The following is a 21,724-nucleotide window of genomic DNA, read 5'->3' on the forward strand; positions in this document are numbered from 1 at the left end:
ATACTAAAATCTCCTATTTTCAATTTTTGAAATAAAGTTTACTTCCATTACAAAATTCACACTTGTGAAATGCAATCATGGAAAACAGATATGAAAAGAAAAAAAAAATCTCTTTATAATTACACCACCCAAAACAACTAATAGGTTTTTTTTCCTATTGCTTTTTAACATAATCACTGTACTTAAATTTCCTACCCAATTTTCTCTTCCCAATAACATAATACCATAAGAATTTTTAAATATTAGACTTCATAAACAAATCTTCTAACAGCTGGAGGTAGTTTCTGTAGCTATTAACCTCTATTTGAATTTCTGTTGCTTCCAGTGTTTCCACCTTCATACACACTGAAATGAACATCTTTAGGCTGAATGCTTTTAACCTGTATCTTAAACTTACCCATTCCTCGCTTGCATGCTTACATCGACCAATACTGTATTCAGATGAATTTGGCAAATAAGAAACATCTATCATGCCAAGCATCAGTGCAGATTCATCCATGTCACAAAGCGTAATTCCCAAATCATGCGCTAAAAAAAATGTATACCATATAAGTTAACGAGGGATCCAGAGAGCAAATACTGGAACTCAAAATTCTGATTTCTATATTATTTTGCCCCATGATAGGATGTCAAATGAACTATGGAGGACTTCCCCATGTTTAGTCAATGTGTGAAAAAGGACTTTGATATGTATATATGAATCCAGGCCATCCTGATTTTAAAAAAAACAACATTCGTTATCTTTGGACTTCATGAACAAAACAGCTGTGAATTCACGAGGGTAAATAACAGCTGATTTCAGGTATGTGACAAATAATTATTTCACCTGTGTCACTGAATAGTTCCTGGAAGTATGAAGATACGCATTTATTAAATTAAAGTTACATGTATGCACACAAGTAGATAATTATGAACAATTATGTGCTGGGAATTTTTCGTCATACACACTATGCAGTGTAAAACGGGTAACGGTAATAAGGGCACCTCTCAAGTTTCCCACTTAAACTGAACTAAGCTCTGAATTTTCTTGTGCTGCCTTAAATGAAATGATGTTGGCAATTTTAATACATCTACACAGCTCTAAGACAAAAGTACACTGTTCTAAAATATCTGATTTATAAGTTTTCATATCTTTTCAATAAGCCTTTTCCTACCCTAGGAAAAAATGTTCACTAACAGTGAACTGCTAAAGAAAATAGATATTAACTTAAAATATAAGAATTTTCTAACATAATTCTCAAATTATTTTAGCATTTGACTATTTCTCACCTGGCCTTAAATTAGTCCTTTAAAACCTTGAAAGGTCATGTCCAAGTTAACAGTGTTCCTTGGAGGGCAGATGCCGATTTCTTTACAATCCCCATGTGGATTTACAGTGGTAACTGTTATCCTCAGCATGACTATACACATTCTTAACAATTTTATGTGAGTAACAATCTACCATAATAGGCGAGGGGAGGGAATAGTAAAGCAATGCACCTGGCATGAAAGCTCTTCTGTATTATAAAATAAAACTCAGCTATCAGTTTCAGGTGCAGAATGTAGCTACAACCGGCGGAGGCAGCTGTTGCCTGGGAGAATGAAGACTCGTCTGGCCCCTGTGACGAGGGCGGGACGAGAGGTGGAAACAGTTTTGTGCCAATAGTAAGTCCACGCTTCATCCCTCCCTCCCCACGTTTGTCCAAGGTTGAAAAGTACACCCCCCCGTAAAAAAAAAAAAAAAGAGAATCCTGGAGGCGCCACGCTGTGGGCTGAGGGGAGCCAACTGTGGGTTTTAAAAGCGACAGAGGCAGGAGGGCCAGCTCTGAAGCCAAACAGATCAGAGTTCGAATCCCCCCTGCTTACCATCTGTGTCACTTTGGACGAGTCGGTTAACTTCCATGCCTTGGTTTCCCCATCTGGAAAATGGGCATGATATGATAAATCTTACCTCCTAGGCTGCTGGGAGGACTGGATAATACCCCTAAGACGCCTGGCACAGTGTCTGACGCACAGTGAGTGCTCAGTTCAATCAGTGGTCCTCTGTCAACGGACTGTCCCCAGCACCAGCTGCTCCCAGAGCACGCTTGCTGCCTCAACGCCAAAGCCAATGACTCCACGTGCCCTTCGGGTGCGCGAGGGACTGAGCCCACAGGGACTTCCCTCTCGCCCAGGGGAAGCCTGCCGCAGCCGGGTCTCCCGGGGAGAGAAAAAGCCCGACCCCCACGCCGGCACGAGCCGGGCCCATCTCTCAGGGGGAACCCGGGAGCTCGAGGGAGAGGGCCGGGGGGAGCGGACCGCCCGGCAGCTTGCTGGAGTAGCGCCGGGCCCGGTGAGAGGGCGACCACGCACCTGTCCCGGCGCTCCCGGCGCGAGCAGCCTCCCGCAGCCCGCTCCCGCCCTGGCCGCTCGCACCCTCGGCTCCGCCGGCTTCACCTCTGCAGCTGTCTGCACTTCAAGCCTCCGCCGGCGCTGCTGCAACGTCGCGCCATGATGACGCAACCGGCGCCTGGGGTGACGAGCGCAGCCCGGAGCCAGCCACTTCCGGGAGGGCCAGGGCTGGGGCTAGGCGCCAGGGCCCACCGGCCGGGGCTGTGCGCGGCTCGTGGCCTCGTGCACTGGGGATAGGTCCAAGAGTAGAAGGTGTCCCGCAAGTGTGTCTGTGTGGCCAGGTACGGCGTGTGCTGCCTAAACACGCGGTGATTCTGCCTGGGCGCTGAGTCACGTGAGTGTGGGTGCATCTGTCTGCGTTGTGTGAGCTATGTTCCTCTAGAAGTTTGTATCTCCGCCCGGCTCTCCTGGGAGCCTGCACGTGGGCTGTCTTTTTATGAGATTTGTAAGACTGCAGAATTTATTGGGCATGAGGGAGGGAGGTAGGGATTGGGAATGACCCTGTTGTGTAGTTTTCCAAACAGTGGCTGAGTGCCTTTTCCTAAAGGAAGACTATAAGGAATTAAAAGAGAAATAAATAAGGTTTGGACGAGCCTGAGTCCAAATTTCTCTGCCTTTGGTCCTTGAAACAAATTAACAAGGAGCACAAAGAGTTTCTTTCACAGTATTTGTTGTACCATTGACAAGGCCAGTGGTTATCAAGAGATTAGCAATTTAGAAGGGAAAAGATAACCTTTTACATGCACTTAAGCAACAAGCATTAACTATGAACTAGCAGAAGGTACAAAGATCGTTAAGGCATAATCCCTGCCCTCACGCCTCTGCCACCAGCCCTCATCTCCTCTGCACACATGAACCCTAATCCTCTCTTCCAAACAATCTCTGCCCATGTCCATCCATCAAAAACCATCCACAGCTCCCACAGTCCAAATGCCTGAGCCTGGCATCTAAGGCTTACACAGAGAGGCCTCTACTTTTCCCACTGTTCTCCATCAAGAGCCCCTGCTTCAGCCTCTCCCATCGTCCCTTGTCAAGCCCTGGGCCCTCATACTCCTAACTGTGCTCACACCTCTCTCAGCTAAACTTGACAAGTTCTGTGTTGAACTAGGACTCCAAGCCTTCCCTGATGTCTCCAGCCCTCCATAAACACACTGTCATTTAAGTCTTTACTAAATTTGTTACAATATCGCTTCTGTTTTACATTTGGGGTTTGGGGCCACAAGGCACATGGGATCTTAGCTCCCCCACCAGGGATCCAACCCACACCCCCTGCATTGGAAGGCAAAGCCTTAACCACTGGACGGCCAGGGAAGTCCCAGTGCCTGTTTCTTAGGTATCACTATGATACTTTGTTATAGTAAATACACAACAGTAAACACAGTAACTACTTGTTGAAGCTAAGGAACAAGAAGTAAAACAAGAGTTCTTTCTCTGGCACTTCCTACTTCTGTTTGTAAATCCATCCCCAAACAATTCAAAACAGCAGGAATTGTTATTCATTTAAAAAAGATTTTGAGCTTCTTGAAGTCAAGGACCCTGTCTTTATTCAACCCCCCCTCACACAACTTAGCTCTAAGCACACACCTAAGTATTTAAGGCCTATGATGACTAGAATAAGATGAATTCTCATCCCAAAATATCATGAAATTTGTGTACAGATTACTGACCCCTGACATTAAAAAAAAAAGAAAGAAAATGAAAAGGAGGGGAGAAAATACAGGAAAGTCACAGGATTTGAAGTCACTGTTAAAGTAATGAGAAATGATGTAGAGCACCACAGGAATTAAAGTGTAAGCCAGAGGGGAAAATTAGGTTCTTATATAAACTTCATTTGTAGGCAACTCTTCTGCAACACCCACTGCACAAGAGTTTACAGTACTTGGAGGAGATGTGGACTGCAGTGCACAGATTACTAAATGAGAACTGTTTTGGAAGCAAGTGACACCCTTGGCAGTCTTTTATCAACAGAACCACAATAACTTATAGTAATCCAGATCCAATCTAGTCAGCCAAGGTGGAGCAACAAGGACTGAAGGATTGAATTTACTCTCCTGCTAAGATGACAACAACAAAAAAATTTTTTTAAAAAAGCAAAATATATAAAACAGCAAGCAGTGCAGGACTGTGGTCCATAAGAGAAAGGAAGTGAATGAGGTTAAGCACTATGATTGCCTCAGCCCACTGCCTAGAAAGAGTTGCCAGGCTATAGTGCAGACAGGGGTAATCCAGGAAGAGCTAGGTAGACTTTCTGAGTTGAGAAGCTAGAACTGGGAGACCAGGAAGGCCAAAACAGCTGGAATTGGGAGTAGAGTACCAGAGAGGTGTGCCTCTTCCCACAAGGCAGAGTGAAAAGATAACCAGTGAACATATGGGACCAGGAATAAGGCCTGGAAAATCCCATAATTCGCAACTCAAAAAGTCTTGCCTCAGTAGTGGGGTAAAATTAACCGTAGAGTAAAACTTCTCTGGGCCTACATAACAAATCTTAAAAGGCAGCCCCCAAAGGATCAAACTTCAGAAGAACAAAATATCCCAAAACAAAGTACAAGAATACTTAAAGGATATCAAAAATATCTAGCACCCAACAACGTAAAATTCACAATGTTACTCTTCCAATCAAAAATCATCAGGGATGGGCTTCCCTGGTGGCGCAGCGGTTGAGAGTCTGCCTGCCGATGCAGGGGACACGGGTTTGTGCCCCGGTCCGGGAAGATCCCACATGCTGCAGAGCGGCTGGGCCTGTGAGCCATGGCCACTGAGCCTGGGCGTCCGGAGCCTGTGCTCCACAACAGGAGAGGCCACAACAGTGAGAGGTGCGCATACAACAAAAAAAAAAAAAAAAAAAAAACATCAGGGATGCAAAAGGAAGCAGGAAAGAATGAACCACAATGGGGAGAAAAATTAATTAACTGAAAGAGTCCCAGAAATGACAGAGATGATAGAATTGGTAAATAAGGACACTAAAACATACTTACAACTATATTCTGTAAGTCCAAGAAAGTAGAGGAAAGATTGAGTTAAGTAGAGATGTGGAAAACTTAAAAAAGACCCAAATCAAACATTAGATATTATAAAACCATTGTCTGAGATTTTTAACACACACACATGCACACATCACTTGTACAGGATGAACAGCAAGTTAGACGTTTCTGGAAAAAAAAAAAAATTAACCAGAAAATGTTGCAATAGAAACTATCCAAAATGAAACACAAATAGAAAAAAGTAAAGACTGAAACTAGAAAGGAACAGAGTATCAGTGAGCTTAATATATATGCAACTGGCATCCCTGAAGAAAAGGAGAAATATCAGAAATACATATCTGAAAAAATAATGGCTGAAAACTTCCCATATTTGATTAAAACTATAAATTCACAAATCCAAGAAGCTCAACAAACTCTAAGTAGAAACAAGGAGAAAACTATACCAAAGAACGTCTCAATTAAATTGCTTACAACCAGTGATGAAGTGAAAAATCTTAAAAACAGAGGGAAAAAGACACGTGACAGTGCAGAGGAACAAAGATCAGAATGTCAGGAGGCTTCTCATCAGGAATATGCAAATGAGGAGACAATGAAGCAGCATCTTTAAATACTCAAAAAGAAAACTGTCCGTTTAGGATTCTTTCCCCAAACGTGTATTTCAAACACAAGACAAAATAAAGACATATCTGACACACAAAAGCTGAAAGAATTCACCACCAGCAGACACTACAAGAAATGTTAAAAGAAACTCCTTCAGGTAGAAAGAAAATACAGCCAGATGGAATTTTGAATCTACATAAAGGAATTAAGCGCTCAAGAAATCATAAATCTGTAGGTAAATAATTTTTTTCCCTTTTAAAACTCTTTTAAAAGATAATAGCTTAATGCAAAAATAAAAACAATATTGGGGGGGTTATAATATATGTAGAAATAAAATGTATGATGACAGCACAACATCCAGAAAGGGGGAAGTATCTGTTGTTGTAATATTCTTATATTAAGCATAACGTGGTGTAATATACTTGAAGGTAAACTGTGATAAGTTAAAGATGTATACTCCAAAAAATATATATAAAATAAAATAAAAAGATTTATACTCCAACTCTTAAAACAACTGCCATGAAAGTAAAACAAAGAGTTGTAGCTAATACATCAACGAAGAAAATAAAGCAGAATCATTAAAAAAAAAAAGTCACTCGAATCCAAAAGAAGGCAGTAAATGAGGAGAAAGGAAAGAAAAATGGATTGAGAAAGAAAAAACACATAGCAAGATGGTAGATTTAAATTCGTGCATATAAGTAATCACCCCAGTTAAAAGGCAAAGATTGTCAGACTGGAGAAAAAAGCAAGAACCAACTGTATGCCATGTATAAAAAGAAAAAAAAAATCACTTTAAATATAAAGACAAATAAGTTAAACGATTGAAAAACAATGTACCATGCTAATGATAATCAGAAGAAATATGGGTGGTTATATTAATATCATACAAAGTAGATTTCAATACAAAGAATATTACCAGAAATAAAGAGGATCATTTCATAATGATAAAGGAGTCAATCCATCAAGGGGAAAAAACAATTCTAAATATTCATGCATCTAGTACAAAGCTTCCAAATATATGAATCAAAAACGGACAGACTTTCAAGGAGAAATAGAAAAATCCATGATTATAAACAGTAATTTCAGCACCTCTGTTTCCATAACTGAGCAATTAGGCAGAAAATCAGTAAAGATATACAAGGCTTGTACAATACTGTCAACCAACTTGGCCTAAGTGACATTTATAGAACACTACACGCATAGATAGAATATCATTTTTTCAAGTGAATACGGAACGTGTCTTGGTAAAACCTGCCATAAAACAAGTCTCAATAGATTTATAAGGATTCAAATCACATAAAACATACTCTGACCACAATGGAAATTAGAAATCATTAACTTAGAGGTATCTGGAAAATCCCCAAATATTTGGAAACTGACATGCTTCTAAAAAACAAACAGAATAAACACCCCACCGTTTAAAGAATAAATAAATCAGAATGAAAATTAGAAAGTACTCTGAACTGAATGATGGTGAAAACACACCTTATAAAGGCTGGGACTCAACACCTTGAAATACCACCCTGAGATCAGTGATTTGAGTTGAGACCTGTCTTCTTTTCTAATACAAACATATTAGTGCTATAAACTTCTCACTAAGTTTTGCTTCAGCTACATCCGTCAAATTGTGACGTGTGCTTTTTTTTGTCTGCAAGAATATTATGAGGAACAGTGTCAACTGACATGCCGAAATCCAATGACAAAATATCTATGACACACCCTGATCTCAAATACAACAATTACTCCGTCAAAAACTTTTAAAGGATATAAAGTTTGGCCTGACTTACTCTTACTGAATCTATGCTGTGCTCATCATCCACTTTCCTCTAGATTTGTTTTCTTCGTTCATTTATTTAATAAATATGTATAGAACACCTACCGCCCGCCAGGGAGCATAAGATAAGATAGCCTGGGAGACTTACACACAACTGTTTGATAATTGTGTCCCAAAAGATTCAAAAATCAGCACCAAGTTCAGTAGCCTGTGGCTTCTACAACTCAGTTGATTTGGGGCAGGCAATGAGACCTGTCTGTCCAATACCCATTCCTTGTGGGGTCCGGGCTATTAGAAGCCTCATTTTATTGAGAGTGATCTCTTGCCCAGCCCCGAGAAAAGAGTGAATCAAAGTATCTGAGTTAATTATGATAATCTTGTTCTCTAATAGTCTGTCCCCCACAGCCAAGATGGTCTTATGACCCAGTTCTGGGCAATGACACCTAAGAGAAAATCAGACTTGAGGATTTCTGGAGAAGTGTTTCTTTCCTAGTAAAAGGGAACAGACACAGCTGGCACTGCTTCTTTTTCACTTTTTGCCCCCATTTGCTCTGTAATTTAATGTCCAAACCCCACATTACCAATCACACACCTCTGGATTTTAAGCCACTGAAACCTTTTTTTCTGTTACAGACAAATTGCATTCCTGACTCATATTTAATTTTTAAGCACAGTGATTCCGGCTGCTAGAATAACTCAAACATATGGGAGAAAAAGAGCATTGAGAAATAGTCCCTGCCAGTATATCACGCTGGGGGATGGCAATGGACGTGACCTTGGAGCCTGCCATTTAGAACGTACCTTAGGCCAGAATAGAATGGAATCCCCTCTGACTCACTTTTACCACGTGTGTGACAGAACAGGTACTTCAATTTGACTGAAAACTGCTTCATAGTAGATTAAGCCAAAAACTTCAAATAAGCCGAGCAGGAGGCAGTCATGCTTCTGGGAGAGCTGGCTTGGCATCTTCTACTGTGTGGGCTGCAGGACAAAGCTGATGCACCCACCCCAGGAAGCAAGGCCAGTGGGAGCTAGGTAGGGTTCCAGGCTTTCAGCCACAAGCAGGGCCTCAGGGCAGGGCACCAGCTCTAGAGTTGGAAGCAGGGCACTGAATCAGTAACTGCTAGAGCAGTAATTAAGAAATTAGCTTCCAAGTCAAGTTCTTTTGTTTACAACTGTTCGTTTATTCTTAAAAAGGAAAGTTATTTTTCCTTCTCCCAGGAGTATAGCCAGGCTCTGTGGTTTAAGTCCTGAGGTTCTGTCGAAAGAGGCTAAGTCATTGCCATTAGCAGCCTTTTTGTTACTGAAAGACAAAAATGAGAAACTATTGACTGTCTTTGGTCACCAGAGGAGACAAAACCTGAACGGGCCTTCGCTTTCTCTGTGGAATCAAGCTGGATTGTGTGACAGGGAGAGGTTGTCTGAGGCAGTAGAGGCCAGGAAGGCCCAGGTGCTGAGAAGGGGCTCAGGATGGAGGACTCTGCTGATGGATCTGATTGGAGATGGCTCCAATGTAGGCCCTAGAGGTGGCAGATCTTCAGAAGGAGGGTGAAAGTGGAAGCACTATGGAGAGAATAGAGAGTCTTGGGAGCCTCGGTGAAGGTCCCGGTGGCTGAGCACGTTGGGAAAACAGAGCTCCACGCACCGTGCAGGGTGTAGGCAGGGAACAGTGGTGAAGAGGGCCAGCCTGAACAGAGCCAGGGCCTCTGGCTCACAACACATGTGCCAGGGAAAGGGAGAGGAGGGGAGTCCCAACACTGGTCACCATTGGACTTCTAGGGACCCTTGACACGAGCAGTTTGGAGACAGATTAATTCAACATCGATTCATGCATAACACATTGACGGACAGCCCACTTTGTGCCAAGCATCTTTTTCAGGCACCGAGGATACACAGATGAGGCTGTCACACATAGATCCTGCCCTCACGGAATTAATAGTCTAACAGCCTATGGAATGTTGGGAGGGAGACAGTAGGGAGAGTAATAAACAAGCAAACAAATAAAATCATGACAAGTTTTGGAAACTGCAGTGAAGATCCAACAGCATCTGTCACAGAGAATAACAGAGGTGACCAACATTAGATAAGGTGATGGGAAGGGCCTCTCTAAGGGAGGAGCAGCTACCTTGAGGCTGGGGTGTGAGAAGGATATGAAAGGAGACCAGGAAAGATCTTTCCAAAAAGAGGGAACTACACCTGCCAAAGCCCTGAAGGAGGACAGAGCTTGGCAGACAGAAGTGAACAAAGGCCGGTGCAGGCTGGAGGGAGTGAAGGGGATGTGTCAGAGGGAGGGGTTGGGAAGACAGAAGGGGCCAGATAGAGCAGGGCTTTTTAAGCCGTAGTAAGAAGTTTGAAAAATGAGAAATAAAATGGTGACATGTCATACATGTCGTGGCGGAATCCACATGCCCTTTACCTTATAAAGAGTAGAAAAGAATGCATCAAAACAAACCCAGGTCTGTGGACCTGGACAGCCCAGGAGGAGGAGAAATGGGCATTGATTCAGGAGCTATGATGTGGGCAGGGGCCTACCTGCTGCAAACTGGCCTCAGAGAACCTAGGCAAGAGGTAAGTACATTTTGTAAGCTACCACTTATTGGGCACTTACTGTGTGCCAGGCACTGTTCTAGTACTCCATAGGCATTATCTCAGGCAATCCTTTGTATCAGGCATGGTGCTGTGTGAGAAAGAACCTGTGCCAGACAGCCGCTGGTGGACTTTAATACAGAACTCTACATAGAAAGGTCTTAGAAGGACTGAGAGGACAAAAGGGGATAGTGAGGCAGCCTGGAGATTAGCAACAATGGAAGATTACTACCCTCCCTAGGGCTGGAGTGACAAAGCCAGGTGCTAACAGAGACCCTAGGCAACAGCTGGGACCAAGGAGAGAGGGGCTGCCTAGGGGGAGCCGAAATCACAGAGCTGCCACCGCTGGAGATGCCCCCTGAGAAAGAGGGGGATACCCTCCCTGGCTTTTGCCTCTTTCTGGCCTCGTCTGCCAGCCCTCCTACTGGCTGAAGCAAACTGCAGGGGAATCTAAGGAATGAATTTGCAGGAGGCTACCTCACCCACCCACCCAGCCCCTCCCCAGACATAAAGTAGAGCAGAGAAGGATGGGGATTGGATCTGAGAGCAAATAGGCAAATAAGGTACCCATCGTCCCAGCAGCCCCATGAGCTAGGAACTATTATTACCCTGATTTTCCATATGGGAAAACTGAGGCACAGGGAGAGGTTAGGTGAATTTGGTATGTGGAAGAACCCTGATTTGAATTCAGATCCATCTGATTCTAGAGCCCAAACATGTAACTGATAGCGTTACTCAGCCAGCATAGGTGAGAGCCTGGGAGTTAGGACTGGGCCACTAGATCCCAGGTCTGAAAAGCTTATCTTTATGTTAAACCCCACTCCATGAAGGAGCTGAGGGTAGTGATACTAAGAGGTGGTTGGCTTACAAACTGAGCTGCTGCTAGTTGGGACATCAGTGGACTAACCCTCAGTCCTTCCAGCAGAATGTCTGAGAGTTGTGACAGGGCTCTGGAGCCCGACAACCTGGGTTTCAATCATGGTCTGCCATCTACCAGCTGTGTGACCCTGAGAAAGTTATTTAACCTCTCTGAGCCCCAAAATTCTCTCATTTTATAAGTGGATTTGCTAATGTTCACTTACTGGGTTATTTTAAGGTAAAATGGAATCATGTATCCAGATAATTAGCAGATTGCCTGCCACGTGGTGAGATTTACTAGATAGTAGCTATTATTTTGATGGTTGTTAGTCTCCTCTTGCGTAGACTCTGAAGACAAAAGAGAGGTCCTATTCCTTTGCGCTTGAATCCTAGTGAAGAATTTATCCTAAAATCTTTGGAACTCATATCAACCATTAACTTTACTTTGTTCTGGGAAGAATGTCTCTGTATCAGTCAGGATGGGCTAGGTTATGACTCAGTAACAAATGTCTCAGAGCCTTGAGACAACAAAGTTCATTTGTCTATGCTACATGGAAACTGCAGGTTATTACAGGGGCTCTGCTTATAAGGTCACTAAGGGAGGCTCCATCTTGACACTTGCTTCCTTGATTGCTGAGGCTGGGACCAGAGAGTATAGTGAACCATGCACTGGCTCTTAATCCACACATCACTTCTGTTCCCATTTCATTAGCTAAAGCATCATATAAAGCAAGAGAGTGAAGCAAGAGGTGGTGTAATCCCACCATGTGCCCAAAACAAGGTAACTAAACATTTAGGAACAACCCTAATGACTATCAGAACAACCTCAGTGAAACTTCTGGTTGGGCTGGATAAAGCAAAGGCCCCGATCTGGAATGAAGGGATTCAGGAGCCTCTAACAGGCCAGACTACCCTATATGACATCACAAAAGTTTGTCCTTGTTGTGCCTAGAATTGCATCTCCGAAGACATTGTCTTTTAGGAAAAACTTTTCTTCCTAAATATTGCTTAAGACCACTTCTCTGAAAACCGCTGTTGGTTCTTGGAACATATGATCCAACATGGTTTGTGGAGCTGAGATGCTGACTGTAAACAAAGCATCTTGTCTTCTGGGAGAGGGATCCTAATGTAGGCTAGATTCTTCATGCCCAGACTTACCCGGGACCTTTCTTCCACTGTTATATAACCTGATGTCAGATTACTGCGTACTTATGGCTCGTGGAGCAAGTTCAAGCTCTGGGTGTAAGCCTTTCCTCAGCTTTCACAACCCCACGTCCTGCTGGATTTCTTTCTACCTACCTGAATGTTCTTTCTTGGCATCTTTTGCTGGTTTAAAGCCCTCCTTCACTCTCATTCCACACTCTGTCCTTAGCAGACCAGGAACCTAGGAGTCATTCTTAACTGCTTCCCACATCCAATCGAATACTAACTTCTGGCAACTTTACCTTCTAGATAGCTTTAAACTCATCATCTTTTTATCGTCCTCTCTACTTGAACTGTCTTATTCCAGGCCACCACCATCTTCCCTGGGCGGCACAGCAGCTTACTACCTGGACTCCTCATGTCTGCTTTCTATACACCACCCTCCCAAACACCCCACATATCAGCCAGGATGAACATTTGAAAGTACAACACTGACGATGTCAAACACCCCCATTTCTCTGCCTGATCCCCACTCCAACTGATTAAAATCTTTTCAATTATTCCTTATAGTTTTTAGAACTGCCAATGCCTGGCACATTCCACCCTTGTTAATCTCACCACCCTCATCTCCTCCCACTTGCCCTCTTTTTCTCCAACTTCAGTCACCCTTTCTTTCTTTCAGTCCCCAGGAAAAACGGGCTTTACTCTTCCATTGCACAAACTGCTTTCTCTGCCAGCAGAGAGAGCACAGCCCTTTTTTCTCTCCAACTCATACTTCATAACGTAGCTCAGATCTCACCTCCTCGTGAAAAACTTTTTGACCCTCAGACTAAGGCAGGCCCCATATCATATGCTTCTTCCCCAAGGGACTTATCACAATTATAATTGAATATTAATTAATTGTAGAATTAGCCATTTAAGATCTGCCTCTCCCTCTTGAATGTCCATCTTGATTTCTCCCATTCCTTTCCTTTGTATTCCTAGCATCTAACAGTACCTTGTACAATACAGATTCTTAAGATCTATTTGTCAAATATCTAAATACAACAATACTAACAAAGGAAGGTGTGAATGGCTATGACAACTGTCAAGAGTCCTGGACAAGGGTAGCTCTAGGAACAGGAGTATTCAAGGAGAGATATATGAACCTAGAGTTTTGGGGGCTCAGGACTCACGGGTCTTGGGGAAGACATGTATCCAAGCTTGACAGGGAGATAGGAAGCAGATTTCCCATTCCTCTCCCACCCCAACTTCCTGAGCCAGAGTAGGCGGAAGAACATAATACAAGGGAGAACAGGGGCCCAACTCTCCAGTGGTAACCAGCAACACAGTGGGAGGTGGTCCACAATGGATAAGAACACCACAATTAAGTACAAGGCAGGGCTTCCCTGATGGCGCAGTCGTTGGGAGTCCGCCTGCCGATGCGGGGGACACGGGTTCGTGCCCCGGTCCGGGAGAATCCCACATGCCGCGGAGCGGCTGGGCCCATGAGCCATGGGCACTGAGCCTGTGCGTCCGGAGCCTGTGCTCCGCAACGGGAGAGACCACAACAGTGAAAGGCCCGCGTACCACCAAAAAAAAAAAAAAAGAAAGAAAGAACAAGGCAAAGCACACTAGTGCCCAATACACTTGAAGGAAGGAATTTGAAGATACTTGAGAGGAAAGCTAGACATGGCTGTAGACAGACTAATTTTTATTTTTCTTCCCTCAGAATCAGTCTTTGTCAAAAAAGAAAAAAAGTTTCATGAAGGGGACAAGGAGAAACAGGACTACTCTGCATTTATTCTTTTTCTAATGAGTTCAAAGTAAGCTAGAAACTTACTTATTAAGTCTAATTGAAAGGAAGATCAATTGAAGTTCAGCTGAGGCTCATGTTTAGAATACTTTTAAATAAATTTACTTTCATTACTTTTGGGGACATAGAAGCTCTAAGATCTTCTTCTGGAAAATTATTCTCCTGGGTATTCTAAACATACTCCTTAAAACTGTATCTGGCTTTTAACTTACAGATTTCCCAAAAGAACATTTTTCCAAAGTAAAGAGTGTTATCAACCCAGTTTCCAATGATCTAAATTGCCTGATATAAAGTGAAACCTGAATAAGCGTGATGCAGCTGACTGCGGTCTTAACCAGATATTTTCTGACGGTCATCATCATATTATTCCTTAAAATATTTGAAATTTATTACAAGGATGACCTCCAACATGAAGGTAAGATATTAGAAAACAGGCTTTCCATAGTTGAGGGTCACAGGGTGCAATCCTCTCTCCCAGCCCCGCTTTGTTATTCCGCTGTCTTGGGAGGGGATTAAGTCTGACCCTTCACTCTGTTAGGATGACTTACACCTCATCTGTTCCTGTTGCACATCCAATTCTGCTTAGGAGATGGCAAAACCTTTTCCCCTTTATCAAATTATTTTACAGTTACTTTTTCCAGAGGCTTTCTGTTCTGGTCCAGGGTTCCTGCTTCACCTCTATCTATAAATTTAGCCCACATACATGAATTGTAGAATTCCTAGTAACCACTATAGGCTACGGGTGGAATCACACAAACCTTAATACCCACAATGTTGGTTTTTCTATAGATTATTTATAAGTGATTTTCTTAGAGAATAGTCTGTCTACATTTCTAGGCCACCTGCTCATTAACTGCTGATGATATTGGGCTGTCCAAAAAGTGTCTTCGGTTTTTAAGTAAAAATAAAAGACACATTTTTCATTTTCACCAAGAACGTTATTGAACAACATATTCACCCTTTTGTTCGACTACCTTCTGCCACTTTTCAGGCAACTTCATAACTCCACCTTCCCAAAATTTTTTATCTTTTTTGAGCAAAGAACTGTTCCAGGTACCTTTTACAGTCCTCCAGGGAATGGAATTTTTTTCCATTAAGAGAACTTGGTAAAGACTGAAATAAATGGAAATCCAAAGGTACAATGTCTGGTGAATATGGCGGATGAATCAGAACTTCCCAGGCAAGCTGTAACAGCTTTTGCCTGGTCATCAAAGGAAAATGCGGTCTTGCATTATCCTGCTGGAAGATCATGCGTTTTCTGTTGACTAATTCTGGACGCTCTTCGTCGAGTGCCAATTTCACTTGGTCTAATTGGGAGTGGTACTTGTTGGAATTAATCATTTGGTTTTCCGGAAGGAGCTCATGATAGAGGACTCCCTTCCAATCCCAACATATACACAACATCACCATCTGTGGATGAAGACCAGCCTTTGGTGTGGTTGGTGGTGGTTCATTTCGCTTGCCCCACGATCTCTTCCGTTCCACATTATTGTACAGTATCCACTTTTCATTGCCCGTCACAATTTGATTTTTTGTTTGGTTGGTTGGTTTAACATCTTTATTAGAGTATAATTGCTTTACAATGGTGTGTTAGTTTCTGCTTTATAACAAAGTGAATCAGCTATAACACGTGGAAAGGTCAAGGAATGGACAACAATGTATTTGGGAGATACTTGAGCTGAGACCTCAGCCATCTCATCCTTGGATTTTTTTTTTTTAATGCTTTACAGAGAAGCATATACTTTTTTTTAACAGTGCAGCAATATCTGTAATGACTGAGAGGATCTGCCAAAAGAATAAAGCCTCCGACCACCCAGCCCCCCCCCGAAAATACTACTCTTAAAACAAATTGTGTGGATGGACCTAGAGTCTGTCATACAGAGTGAAGTAAGTCAGAAAGAGAAAGACAACATATGCTAACACTTATATATGGAATCTAAAAAACAACAAACAAAAAAATGGTTCTGAAGAACCTAGGGGCAGGACAGAAATAAAGATGCAGATGTAGAGAATGGACTTGAGGACATGGGGAGGGGGAAGGGTAAGCTGGGATGAATTGAGAGAGTCGCATGGACATATATGCACTACCAAACGTGAAATAGATAGCTAGTGGGAAGCAGCCGCATCACACAGGGAGATCAGCTCGGTGCTTTGTGTCCACCTAGAGGGGTGGGATAGGGAGGGTGGGAGGGAGATGCAAGAGGGAGGAGATATGGGGATATATGTATATGTATAGCTGATTCACTTTGTTATAAAGCAGAAAGTAACACACCATTGTAAAGCAATTACACTCCAATACAGATGTTAAAAAAAATAATAGTTACAATAATAAAATTATCTACTTGGTCAATAACCTCACTTTATAAACCACGGTGACTCTTAGCCAAATTCAAATTAAGTAGAGTAGTCAGCTGGCTCTCCTCTGCATGTGACATGCAATCTGTTCTTATTCACAAAACCAAAGGTGGCACAAATAGGAATCCTGTCATTAACCAGGCATGTGCTTCACGGTTTTACAACATGGCTGCCATTCAGACACATCCAAAATGATAATTATTCTGAGCCATTAATTACAGCTGGGCAAACTGTATTATGCAGACCTGTGAAGGGTCTTGGAATGTTGAGTATAAAGCTCATTCTATGGTTTTAATCTGTGTGTGCCCTATTTTCCTCATCTGCAAAACAAGTCTAATAATAGTACATACTTTATAGGGTTAATGTGAGGATTAAGAGTTAAAATATATAAGGCTCTAGGACAGTGCCTGGTGCATAGTGGGAACTATATAATGTTTGCAGTCATGATAAGAATCCCCAGGAGAATGTGTAGTCCTCTAAAAGAAAGGCTGCATTTGACCCAACAACCATCAATCCCCCTTGCTTTCACAGGTCATAAGTGATAAATGTGGTCTTTGAGAATCACAGGCTTGCCCAGCTCCAGCTCAACAAATGTTCCTTTTTCAGATAGAAAATGTCTAGGATTTTCCTTTGATAACCATGTTATAGATTGAGTCAGTAAAGTCTTTAAAGCAGTATTTCCTAACTTTTTAGAATCAGGGAACACTTTGAGAGTGTAATGAAACTCTAGACTTCCTCCTGATTAAAAAAAAAAAGCGTACATGTAAAAGTTTGCATTCCATTTCAGGGGGCTCATAACTGCCCCCTGCCATGATCATTCATGGACCCCAGATTAAGAATCAGTGTTCGAAAGCATGGCTTGGAAGAGAGCCACCTTTGGATCTTGTTCTTTTAAGGATGTCTGAAACAAAATGAGACAGAAACACATACTTGCACATTGTAAAGGAAGTATTAACTACTGTTAGCCAAGGGGGTTGATAAATAAGGGGTTCTGGTGAGGATAAAGGTGATGAAAGAGGAGGAGAATGAAGAGGAGAACACGAGGGGGAGGGGGAGTCACCCCAAATGGATCCAAGTTGATAAACTAAATGTACACTTTTACCTTTAAGCGAGCCAAGTATGCACACTGCTTGGAACTGGAACGTACTGTATGGCTGTAATTATTGGCAACAGTGGAGGCAGTTTATCTGATTGTATCAAAGCTTTCTTTTAAACCTCAAACAGGTAAAATATTATCACTGGGGCTCTTCACCCCCTGTTCAATGACTGAGATACAAAAGAAATGCTAATTATGGGAATTGAGCTGTGAATTTTGAGTGACCCTAGGGACAAAATGATTATCTGGTTGTCTTAAGTTGCGGGGAAATTTATTAGGGGGTTTTAAGATTACATTAACTGATTTTTACCTTAAGTGCTCCACCTGGAGAAGCATTAAAGTCTCCTGATAAGGAATGATTTCAAAGAGGTAATGGCATTGGCCAGAAGACTTTTTTTTTTGGTGAGTCAGGGGTACTGTAAGGAGAAAGCCCAAGTGAGGTGGATGTGTCCTGCTGGGGCCATGTGATGGGCTTGGCACTTCGACTAGGGCTCACTAGAGCCCCTAATCATCTCCTATTTCTGACAGTGATGAATGCCAGAGACCAAAGAGGAAGAATAATATATTTACAACAAAGGTCATAGAATGAGGCCAAGGACCCAGTTACATTTCTGCCCCATTATGACCTTAGATTGCATCCCTGCCTCTAAAAGCCAAACATCTTCTTAGGATCTGTGAGCGATGACTTGCTCTTACCTGTGCTGACCTCTGTTGCCTTGTCTTCTACCGTCTCCCCTACCCCAAAACCTCCACTTTGCCCCAGTCCCCAAGGCCATCTCTTTGTTCTTGGACCATCCCAAGCTCACCCCTGGCTCAGGGCTTCTGTATTTATTGTCCTCTCTGCCAGGAACATTCCTTCTCTAGATATTTGCATGGCTGACTCATTCTCATGTTTCAGTCTGAGCTCAGTTAGCAACTTTCTGTCCCCTGCTTTGGCACTTTCCTTCATACTGTCCTATTTTATTTATAGCACTTATCACTGTCTGAAAGTAATCTCTTGATTTATTTTCTTCATATTGTCAGTCTTCCCCATTAGACTGTGAGCTCCATGAGAGCGGGGATCGTCTATGTCTTGATCACTGCTGCAGCCCCCCAGGCTTAGCAGAGAGAAAGCACCAGAAATACACTTGGTGGGTAAAGGAATGAATGATCATCATAATAGCTACATTTATTGAGCTTTTCGTCTGTACCAGGCACAGGGCCGCAAATACTCTCTCACTGAATTCTCACAGCAACCCTCCAAGGTAGGTATTTCTTATCCCACGGTACAGATTAGGTTTCAGAGAGTTTATGTGGCTTTTCCAATGTCAAAGCAAGCAAGTAACTAAGACCTGATTTGAACCGAGGTATGTTTAACTCCCGCGTTACACTCTAAATCAGGAGTCAGCACGCTTTTTTCCATAAAGGGCCAGAGAGTAAATATTTAAGGCTTTATGAGCCATATGGTCTCCGTTGCAACTCCTCACCTCCGTTGCAGAAACAACCACGACTATACATATACAAAGGGGCGTGGCAGTGTGCCAGTACAACTCTATTTACAAGCCGTGGGCAGGATTTGGCCCAGGGACCATAATTTGCAGATCCCTCCTTTAAATCATCATTCTATCTGTGCTTTGCTAGAAGGGGGTTAAGCAAAAGAGGAGGAGGAAAGTAAAAGAAAAGCATTAAAATGCGTGCCCTTCAAATAAGAAAGACAGCAGGTGGATAGACTTAAGTTTTAAAAGGCAAAATAGGCAATGGAGTTCCGGTAAGAGTTATGACTCTACTTCTTCAACTTCTCAACTAACTTATAACCATCACTGAGACCACAGGAGAGTTTGACGCAAATACGGTACTCTGTTTGAACCAAGTTTCCATTCATATTGTAATTATCCGTGATTTCACCTGCCAACACCCTAATAGACCACACATACCCTCCATCCCAAGCAGACCCGAGATAGGCAAGATTGAAGGATAAAGTATCCCAAGGCACTGTGACGATTAAAACTCTTCCTCTCTCAACCACTGAGCCTGAAAACTTCAGTCTTTTCTTCTCAAGCGAAGGTATGAGTTTGTTGGCAAAAGGTGAAAGACAAGATATGAATCACAGGTCAGAGCCAGCCCAGAGAAATGTCCCGCAGCCTCGTCGAGAAGGTGAACATATTGGTGCCCAGGGGTTTAATCAGAGTGGCTCTCGAGACTGAATATCAGCATTAACGTGAAAGACCAACTCACCAGTCCCTTGAGCCTGGGCTGCAGGGTAAGGGCTGAACTTTGGGAAGGTGGGAGGTAGGGACAAAGGTGGTTTCTATAGAGCTTGGCTATGCCGGAGCCTTGGGGGCAAGGCCTCCTCTCTGCCCTGTTTTTCTCTCAGGCAGCCCTAGGGCATTAGAAACACTGTAGACAAAATACTCATTTCTCTCTTACCCTGAAGAAAGTGTCCCTCTGGAAACAGCACGTGGCTCTTAAACCAAGAGGTGCATTTTCCTCAATCTGTGTGCAATTTTCTAAACATGGGCTTTAAATGTTTGAATAGTGACAAACATTCAAACCTTAGTCAGGCTCCTGAAGCTTTTCCGAGGCCCATGTGTGTGCTTTCTTGTAAAATCCAGTTTTTCTAAGAACGCTGCTAAGTCAGTTTCACCAGAGCCCCCATCTTCGATATCTGATTGGGTTCCTTATCCTCTGCCATCCCCCAGGTGATATCTGACACCCGAGACTACAGCAAAGAATCCTGTTGGGTCAGTTTACCGAGAATCCCCCTCACCCATGATGTTTCTTCTTGGTAATTTTCCACCCACTGACCCCCAACCTGCCCCTTAGCTGTAAATCCTCACTTGCCCAGGCTGTACTTGGAGTTGAGCCCAATCTCTCACCCCCACTGTAAAATCCCATTGCAGTGGTCCCAAGTAAAGCCTGCCTTGCCACCTTTAACAAGTGTTGTTAATTTTTTCCCCTCTAACACAGGAAGGCAGCCCCAGCATGGTAGAACCAGCATCTAGAGATGCAACATCTGACCCAGCTCTGCATTAACCAGCAGTGATGTCCTGGGTACCCCTTGGCACTCGCTTCCTTTTTCTGAGCCTATTTTGTTATCAGTAACACAATGAGTCAATTTCATACCTTTTCATCCACCCAGAAGTCCATCTTTTTGTTGTCTGTTTAACATCTACTATATTTGTTGTTTTTAATAGCCACTATTTCAGATCATTTATATTATTAATAAAAATTGATTTCTATTGAACATTTAGTATTTACCAGAATTGTGCCATGTGCTTTCCATGTGTTCTAATATTTAATTCCTCATGAGGAGGAACCCTTGTGATTGCAGACTCATAGATATGACAGCTGAAGTTAAGGAAGGTGACATAAATTTCCCAAGGTCAATCAGAGAGTAAGTGGCAAAGCTGGGATTTGAGCCTGAACCTTTTTTTTTTTTTTTTCTGAGAACTACACTGCTTTCGTGAGCCCTGTAGCCCCTGGTCAGAGTCTGACCAGAGAGGAAAATGCAGATTCAAACTCCCTAGCTCTGGGCTTCCCTGGTGGCGCAGTGGTTGAGAGTCTGCCTGCCTATGCAGGGGACACGGGTTCGTGCCCCGGCCCGGGAAGATCCCACATGCCGCGGAGCGGCTGGGCCCGTGAGCCATGGCCGCTGAGCCTGCACGTCCGGAGCCTGTGCTCCGCAACGGGAGAGGCCACAACAGTGAGAGGCCTGCATACCGCAAAAAACAAACAAACTCCCTTGCCCTAACTTTTTTTTTTTAATATTTATTTATTTATTTATTTTTGGCTGTGTTGGGTCTTCACTGCTGCATGCAGGATTTCTCTAGTTGCGGTCAGCAGGGGCTACTCTTCGTTGCATTGTGCAGGCTTCTCATTGTGGTGGCTTCTCTTGTTGCGGACCACAGGCTCTAGGCACGCGGGCTTCAGTAGTTGTGGCACGCAGGCTTCAGTAGTTGTGGCTCGCGGGCTTAGTTGCTCCGCGGCACGTGGGATCTTCGTGGACCAGGGCTCGAACCCGGGTTCCCTGCATTGGCAGGCGTATTCTACTTTTTTTTTTTTTACGATACGCGGGCCTCTCACTGTTGTGGCCTCTCCCGTTGCGGAGCACAGGCTCCGGACGCGCAGGCTCAGCGGCCATGGCTCACGGGCCCAGCCGCTCCACTGCATGTGGGATCTTGCCGGAC

General features: G+C 43.2%; 1 protein-coding gene across 7 annotated transcripts in view; it reads right to left on the bottom strand.

The window, feature by feature from the left end:
- GPAM (glycerol-3-phosphate acyltransferase, mitochondrial) overlaps positions 1-21,724 on the bottom strand; it is a 69,974-nt gene that overhangs the window by 40,486 nt on the left and 7,764 nt on the right. Inside the window, exons 1-3 of one of the 7 annotated variants that reach the window (XR_004346229.1) lie at positions 2,332-2,477; positions 1,846-1,898; positions 398-528 (exon numbers count right to left, since the gene is read on the bottom strand). Coding sequence is in view for 6 of the 7 variants with exons in the window: in XM_032608570.1 (XP_032464461.1) it covers positions 398-528; positions 1,846-1,882 (168 nt within the window). In the remaining variant the exon portion in view is untranslated. Of the gene's footprint in view, positions 1-397; positions 529-1,269; positions 1,351-1,845; positions 1,899-1,930; positions 2,496-21,724 lie in introns of those variants that run through there. The other 6 variants (XM_032608570.1, XM_032608571.1, XM_032608573.1 and 3 more) reach the window with 6 other exon arrangements.

The sequence above is a fragment of the Phocoena sinus genome, chromosome 16 (assembly GCF_008692025.1).
Source record: "Phocoena sinus isolate mPhoSin1 chromosome 16, mPhoSin1.pri, whole genome shotgun sequence".
Taxonomy (NCBI): domain Eukaryota; kingdom Metazoa; phylum Chordata; class Mammalia; order Artiodactyla; family Phocoenidae; genus Phocoena; species Phocoena sinus.